Below are 8216 nucleotides of genomic sequence, written 5' to 3'. Positions count from 1 at the left end.
GTTTGCCAGGATGGTCTCGATCTCCTGACCTCGTGATCCGCCCGTCTCGGCCTCCCAAAGTGCTGGGATTACAGGCTTGAGCCACTGCGCCTGGCCGACACTAAGCAATTATGAGAGTCATGACACCAACCAAGTGCTTTTCTTTCTTTTCTTTTTTTTGAGACAGGGTCTTGTGTTGCCCAGACTGAAGTGCAGTGGTGCAGACATGGCTCACTGCAGCCTCGACCTCTGGGGGTCAAGTGATCCCCCCACCTCAGCCTCCTGAGTAGCTGTGACTACAGGTGTGTGCCACCATGTTCAGCTAATTTTTAAATTTTTGTAGAGACAGGGTCTCGCCACATTGTCCAAGCTGGTCTCAGACTCCTGGGCTCAAGCGATCCTACCGCCTCAGCCTCCCAAACTGCTGGGATTACAGGCATTACCCACAATGCCCGTCCCCAAGAGCATATATTTGTTTCGATATGGAGTCTCACTCAGTCACCCAGGCTGGAGTGCAGTGGTGTGATCTCGGCTCACCACAACCTCCGCCTCCTGGGTTCAAGCGATTCTCCTGCCTCAGCCTCCTGAGACTACAGGCATGCACCACCATGCCCGGCTAATGTTTGTATTTTTAGCGAGACAGGGTTTCACTATGTTGGCCAGGCTGGTCTCGAACTCCCGACTTTATGATCCGCCCACCTCAGCCTCCCAAAGTGCTGGGATTACAGGCGTGAGCCACTGCACCCGGCCTCCAAGAGCATCTTTTCATCTTTTTTTTTTTTTTTTTGAGACGGAGTCTCGCTCTGTCACCCAGGCTGGAGTGCTGTGGCCGGATCTCAGCTCACTGCAAGCTCCGCCTCCCGGGTTCACGCCATTCTCCTGCCTCAGCCTCCCGGGTAGCTGGGACTACAGGTGCCGCCACCTCGCCCGGCTAGTTTTTTGCAGTTTTTAGTAGAGACGGGGTTTCACCGTGTTAGCCAGGATGGTCTCGATCTCCTGACCTCGTGATCCGCCCGTCTCGGCCTCCCAAAGTGCTGGGATTACAGGCTTGAGCCACCGCGCCCGGCCGCATCTTTTCATCTTCACTGTTTTTTTGGTTTTTGTTTTTTAAGATGGAGTCTCATTCTGTACCCCAGGCTGGAGTGCAGCAGCACAGTCTCAGCTCACTGCAACCTCTGCTTCCTGGATCCAGGAAATTCTCCTGCCTCAGCCTCCTGAGTAGCTGGGACAACAGACACGCACCACCATGCCTGGCTAATTTTTGTATTTTTAGTAGAGATGGGTTTCACCATGTTGGCCAGGCTGGTCTCAAACTCCTGACCTCAAGTGATACGCCCACCTCGGCCTCCTAAAGTGCTGGGATTACAGGTGTGAGCCACCGCACACAGCTTTCTTCACTGTTTTTTAGCAAGAGTCGTCCTTAAATTGGCCAGGACTAAAATTCTGTAAGATTCCAATTTAGGTTACATCCTAGTTTCTACTAGGGGAAAAAATGTGATATTAGTAATAACAAGATGCATATTAGGACCAGGTGAGGTGGCTCACACCTGTAATTCCAGCACTTTGGGAGGCTAAGGCTGTAGGATCACTTCAGGCCAGGAGTTCAAGCTCAGTGGGAAATATAATGAGACTGTCCGCACAAAAATTTTTAAAAAATTAGCCGGGCATGGTGGCGTTCACCTGTGGTCTGAGCTACTCGGCAGGCTAAGGTGGGAGGATGGTTTGAGCCTGGGAGATTGAGACTGACATGAGCCAAGATTGTGCCACTGCATGCCAGTCTGAGCGACAGAATAAGAAAAAGATGCATATTAGCCATTTGCCGCCAGATTGAGCTTCTGACCCAGAAGCAGTGCTAATTTTCACATTTCTTCCTCTTACACCCCATGAAAGCCAGGAGAAACACAGGAAAGGGGATTTCCTAATCCCATTAAATGTGTCAGAGCAAAATGGTAGGAACCCTGATAAAGCTGACAATGAAAGAAGTTTGGAACTCCAGGTGTATCCAAGATTTTTCTTCCTGCAAGCAATGTAAGAATCAGCCCTATGTGATTATGGAAAATCATCAATTCCAGGGAAGGTGACTCATTGGGAAGAGGGTGCAAAAAAAGTTAGAGCAGAGCCCATGATATTCAGCTCACCCCCACTCCCTCCAACCCTGAGTTTCTATTGGAAATTCTGCCTCTGCCTCTGGGTCTGGCTGGGCCTCTAATAGTTTTGTGAGCCAGAATAACTTCAGGTCAAAGGGTCAATCTCTTCCCTCTCTCAAATTTTCTTTTCTCCCTCTTCCACTCCCCTCTCTCCTTTAGACACAGATGAGAACCTAGAGAAGAGACAGAAATGGAGTATTGTGGTCAAAATTCTGATTGCTGTCACCCTGTTGCTCAGTGGAGTTGCCATTATAGTATTTGTAATTTTTGAAGTCCCATGCCCTGTAAGTTTGCTGTTGTATTGAATCCTTTGACTTGACCTATAAAGACTTTCTTCTGTTCCAGAGGCAGCTTGGCATAAGGAGAAAAGCAGACTTTGGAATTTGAGTAGATCTGCCACTCACACTCACTAGCTGAGTGGTTTTGGGAAAGTTGCTTGACCTTTCTAACCTCAGGGCCTCATGTGTAAAATAAGTCTCATGATATTTGCCTCTCATGCTAGTTATAAAGATTGAGATCCTGTGTGAAAGGCACCTGGCACATAGGTGCTCGCTAAATGCAAGTTCCTTTCCTCTGCTGTACTTAGACATTTTCTAGGAAGGATAGGTCCATAGGACTGAATATTTTATTTAGAAGAGATGACTTCCTTTAAGTTGCCCAACATGAGGTTTGGAAGAAAACCAAATGCTTAGCAGCCACTTGATATTAATACCAGTCATTTTCTCCCTTCAGTGTCAATGCCTAGGAGCCAGGGAGCTGTGCCAATGCCAGCGGTTGTGGAGATGGCAAAGGAAGGGAGGCCAGCCACCTGGGACAGCTGAATTCAAGCTTGACTCTCAGCCTCAGAAGGAAAGTGTTCTCTGTGTGGTTTATGTCATTTGCTTAAAGAAGGTGGGGTAGAGGCTGGGCATGGTGGCTCACGCCTGTAATCCCAGCACTTTGAGAGGCCGAAGCGGGTGCATCACCTGAGGTGATTGAGACCAGCCTGACCAACATGATGAAACGTCTCTACTAAAAATACAAAAATTAGCCAGGCATGGTGGCACATGCCTGCACTCCCAGCTACTCGGGAGGCTGAGGCAGGAGAATCACTTGAACCTGGGAGGCGGAAATTGCAGTGAGCTGAGATTGTGCCACTGCACTCCAGCCTGGGCAACAGAGTAAGACTCTGTCTCAAAAAAAAAAAAAAAAAAAGAGAAAAAGAAAAGAAAATGGGGTTAATATATAAGTGATAGGAGATTCCTCCCTAAGAGGACTGTGAAAAATATATATTTTTAATGTGCTAGGAACAGGGAGCAAATAGGTAGGATTTTATATTACTGTTTTCCTAACATCAGTCCACCCATAATACAATAGGGTGCTTATTGAATACACATACCTCTGGGCCCCATATAAACTGAATCAGATGATTTAGATTGGAGCCAAGAATCTTTTAAGATTTTTAAGGCCAGGCCTGATTCATCATGCCTGCAATCCCAGTGCTTTGGGAGGCAGAGGCAGGAAACTTGCTAGAGTTCAGGAGACCAGCCTAGGCAACATAGTGAGACACTGTCTCTATAAAAATATATATATATATACACACACACATACACGTATATATATACATGTATATATATATACATAGAGATATATACATGTATATAAAACAACAAAAAACATGTATATATATACGTGTGTGTGTGTATATATATATGTAGCCAGCTGGGCCGGACACGGTGGCTCACGCCTGTAATTCCAGGACTTTGGGAGGCCAAGGCAGGTGGATCACGAGGTCAAGAGATCGAGACCATCCTAGCCAACATGGTGAAACCCCGTCTCTACTAAAAATACAAAAATTAGCTGGGCATGGTGGCACGCACCTGTAGTCCCAGCTACTCAGGAGGCTGAGGCAGAAGAATTGCTTGAACCCAGGAGACGGAGGTTGTGGTGAGCCGAGATCGTGCCACTGTACTCCAGCCTGGGTGACAGAGCAAGACTCAATCTCAAAAAAAGGAAAAAAAAAAAAAGAAAAAAAAAGCCAGCTGGTAGCACGTGCCTGTAGCCCTAGCTTCTTGGGAGGCTGAGGTGGGAGGGGATCACTTGGGCTCAGGAGCTGAAGTCTGCAGTGAGCTATGATCGAGCCACTGCACTCTAGCCTGGGAAAGAGAGTGAGACCTTGTCTAAAAAAAAAAAAAAAAAGAACATTATCATTTCTCCTGAACATTGGAAGAAATAGGCCTGAAGTAAATTACAAAGTCTAGTCCAGAATTAGAATTAGAGATAACCATGTAGCTGCAACTATGATTGAGCTTCTATGAACATAATAAGCTACTAAATGATAAAGGAATAAAAATAGGGCCAGGCGCGGGAGCTCATGCCTGTAATCCCAGCACTTTGGGAGGCCAAGGTGGGCAGATCATGAGGTCAGGAGTTCGAGACCAGCCTGACCAACATGGTGAAACTCCGTCTCAACTAAAAATACGAAAAATTAGCTGGGCATGGTGGCACATGCCAGTAATCCCAGCTACTCAGGAGGCTGAGGCAGGATAATCACTTGAACCCGGGAGGCAGGGGCTGCGGTGAGCCGAGATCACACCACTGCACTGCAGCTTGGGTGACGGAGCAAGACTCTGACTCAAAAAAAAAAAATAGTACTAAGATAGCAATTTTATATACATTATCTCATTTGAGCCTTACATAAATCCTGGAAAGTAGCCAGGGCAAGTATCTACATTTCACTCATACTTAAGTTGAGGCTTTAAGAGGTTATGTGACTTCCCAAGGTTACACAGCTGGTAGAACAGAACTATGATCCAGATCTTTTAATTACTTTGCTAGTGGGTTATAGGTTCCAAGCAATTATAGGTTCTCATACCTAGGTGCACCTTGATCATACTTTCTCAGTGTAATTATTGATTAACGAAGAGGCAAAATGAAGTGCACTTGGAATTACATGGGGTTTTGTACTTAGCCAGCTCTTTTCTTCGTACATGAAGAACTATACACTTGCATCCTTTTTTAACTTTCATATTTCCTTTCAATCTCTAGGTTGGACGAGATGCTGCCAATTCATCAGACCCAAAGAAAGCTGCAGGGATCACTGTTATCCACCAGACATACTTCTAAAAAGTTCTGCTGTATCTCAAACACTGAATGATACTACACAGTCTTCTCCCTATTAATATGGGCACATTCTTGCCAATTTCACACTCATATCTTCAGCAGGGACATTACAATCAAACACCAATTCCTGGTTAATGAAGGGAGAGTGTGGGCTTAGCAGAGTTACCCTCATGCCTCTGTCTGAGCCACAACCTTCTGTAATTCACTTCACACATCCATTAAAATTGATATCTTTCCATCCCCTCAGATGAGAACAAAAAGCGTTCCCTTCAAGCACTGTGAATGGACCTTATTGCTCTCTTTGACAGAAGACTCAAACACAGCCTCCAAGGAACAAGGCAGCTGTTAGTGGGACATAGCTTCCAACTCCTCTGTTATCTTCACAGCTGACTTCACGCTCACTGGCCCTCAACTAGCTTACAGTGGGACTCCTCATCTCCCTGATTGACATTCATAAGGTTTTGTAATTTAGCTTCTGGTACTACATGTACCTATCCACACACTGCTGAAGGGAACTTGACCCTATGCGTTCCAAAAGTCTTCCTCATAAGTTATCCCCAAGGGGTTCAGGGACTACAGACCATTAGTATCCAAGTGAAGTTTTCTGACGATCCAGAATTCCTAAGGTGGCTCTGATGTTATATCATACTTTAACAGAAAGCTGCATACCTTTTGGACAAGGATTCCAGAGCAAAATAATTATGATAATGCTGTTTCTCACAGAAGCATAACTATGAGTCAAATCTAACCTGCTTAAATAAGAGTTCGATAAGAAAGTGAAACCACCTGATCTTGAATCAATGTTCAGGCAAAAAAGGAAATGTCAGGAGGGATAAGACAGGGTGAGGCCCTGCTTCTTTTCCTAAGAATCTGAAACCGTTCCATTTCATTTTGGTGAAATGGGTCTGTTTCTAAGTAATTCTGTTTTCTTAGTTCTCCGGGAAAAAAAAAAACAAAACAAAAAAAACCCATAAAACTGTATCCTTCTTTCTTTCACTTCAAGTGCTGTCCAAAAAGTGATTATCAAAACAATACCAACAGGAGAAAATCTCACCCTAAGGCTCGATTTAATATTCAAGTCCAGCCTGAAAGAGACAACAGATACAAAGCATGGATAATGAGGACATGTTTCAAAGAAGCTCCGAAGAACCTCTAGGGTCGGGCGCGGTGGCTCACGCCTGTAATCCCAGCACTTTGGGAGGCCAAGGTGGGTGGATCACCTGAGGTCAGGAGTTTGAGACCAGCCTGGCCAACATGCTGAAACCCCATCTCTACTAAATACACAAAAATTAGCCGGGCATGGTGGAGGGCACCTATAATCTCAGCTACTGGGGAGGCGGAGGCAGGAGAATCACTTGAACCTAGGAGGTAGAGGTTGCAGTGAGCCGAGATCTTGCCATTGCACTCCAGCCTGGACAACAAGAGCAAAACTCTATTTAAAAAAAAAACAAAAAACAAAAAAAGGAACCTCTGTATTTCCATAGAGCACACCTTGAAAATATGATAGAGAGGAAAGAACACTGAGGTTGGCATTTGGATGAATGAGTATATTATTTGCATCCTGCCACTGATCCACAATGTTGCTTCAAGTTTATTTTGACATCTGCAACTTAGTTTGACAATAAAATAGGAAGAAAAAAAAATGCCTGCTCTTTCCTAAGACCACTGGTGAAGATGATTAAAAGCATTAAATGCTTAGAAGTTCTTGGTCCAGAACTAATGCCTACACGCATCCTCACCCTTCCCAGCCTCACCCACCACTGAATGTCCCTTAATCCTGAAACATGAGATTTCCCAGGAGATAAAACCTATGGCAAAATCTGCACTCATCAACTCTTCTAACTCTTCTTGGAGGCCAGGCACAGTGGCTCAAGCCTGTAATCCTAGCACTTTGGGAAACCGAGGTGGACAGATGGCTTGAGGCCAGGAGTTTGAGACCAGCCTGGACAACATGGTGAAACCCGTCTCTACTACTACTAAAAATACAAAAATTAGCCAGGCATGCTGGTGCGCACCTATAATCTCAGCTACTCCAGAGGCTGAGGCATGAGAATTGCTTGAACCTGAGATTGAACCACTGCACTCCAGCCTGGGTGACAGAGTGAGACTCTGTCTCAAAAAAAAAAAAAAGTATAATTTGGGTAACATTTGTACTGACTCTATAGAAATTCACAGACAGAATCAAAATTATTTTGCTTTGGGGACAATTTGTTTCCCCTGACAAAGCATAGACCCCTCAGAGGATTTTCTGACTCCCTAATCAGGTAATAACTTCGAGTCCTATATTCCCTTACTAGTGAAGATCTTTAAAAACAGAGATGGGAGAGAAGGCAGAGGAGAAAGAAGAACTCCTGTTTGGGCTTTGGGATGTGGACTTCAGTCCGCAGATCACTTCAGAGCTGGGCACCATTTCTAGTGTCACCATTATAGACCAAGTTACACACAACTTGATAAAACACTGTTTCTGTGGAAGTGCCAATTATTCCTGTGGAATTATTCACTATTTCGTTTCTTTTTCTTTTTTTGAGATGGAGTTTCGCTCTGTTGCCCAGGCTGGAGTGCAATGGCACAATCTCGGGTTCAAACTATTCTCGTGCCTCAGCCTCCTGAGTAGCTGGGATTACAGGCATATGCCACCACACCCAGCTAATTTTTGTATTTTTAGTAGAGATGGGGTTTCACCATATTGGTCAGGCTGGTCTTGAACTCCTGACCTCAAGCGATCCACCCGCGTTGGCCTCCCAAAGTGCTGGGGTAAAAAGACTAGGCATGGGCCACCGCGCCTAGCTTTATTTGCTGTTTCTATTGCAAGTTCTTTCTTATTAAGCTACCACACGGTTTTCATAATTATTAAAGTACGTTCTCGGCCGGGCACAGTGGCTCACACCTGTAATCCCAGTACTTTGGGAGGCTGAGGCGGGCGGATCACAAGGTCAGGAGATCGAGACCATCAAGGCTGACATGGTGAAACTCCATCTCTACTGAAAA

General features: G+C 45.3%; 2 protein-coding genes across 3 annotated transcripts in view; one reads left to right on the top strand and one right to left on the bottom strand.

Annotated features, from left to right (window-relative positions):
- LOC105520051 (chromosome unknown open reading frame, human C17orf78) overlaps positions 1 to 5231 on the top strand; it is a 16733-nt gene extending 11502 nt beyond the window's left edge. The window contains 3 exon segments of the mRNA XM_011953630.1: positions 2286 to 2410; positions 2859 to 2981; positions 5154 to 5231. Coding sequence (XP_011809020.1) covers positions 2286 to 2410; positions 2859 to 2981; positions 5154 to 5231 — 326 coding nt within the window.
- ACACA (acetyl-CoA carboxylase alpha) overlaps positions 1 to 8216 on the bottom strand; it is a 360465-nt gene that overhangs the window by 322920 nt on the left and 29329 nt on the right. The window lies entirely within an intron of this gene.

The sequence above is a fragment of the Colobus angolensis genome, unplaced genomic scaffold, assembly GCF_000951035.1.
Source record: "Colobus angolensis palliatus isolate OR3802 unplaced genomic scaffold, Cang.pa_1.0 Scaffold37, whole genome shotgun sequence".
Lineage (NCBI taxonomy): Eukaryota > Metazoa > Chordata > Mammalia > Primates > Cercopithecidae > Colobus > Colobus angolensis.
Note: the sequence above shows the minus strand (reverse complement) of the source record. Positions and strands in the feature narration are given on the sequence as shown.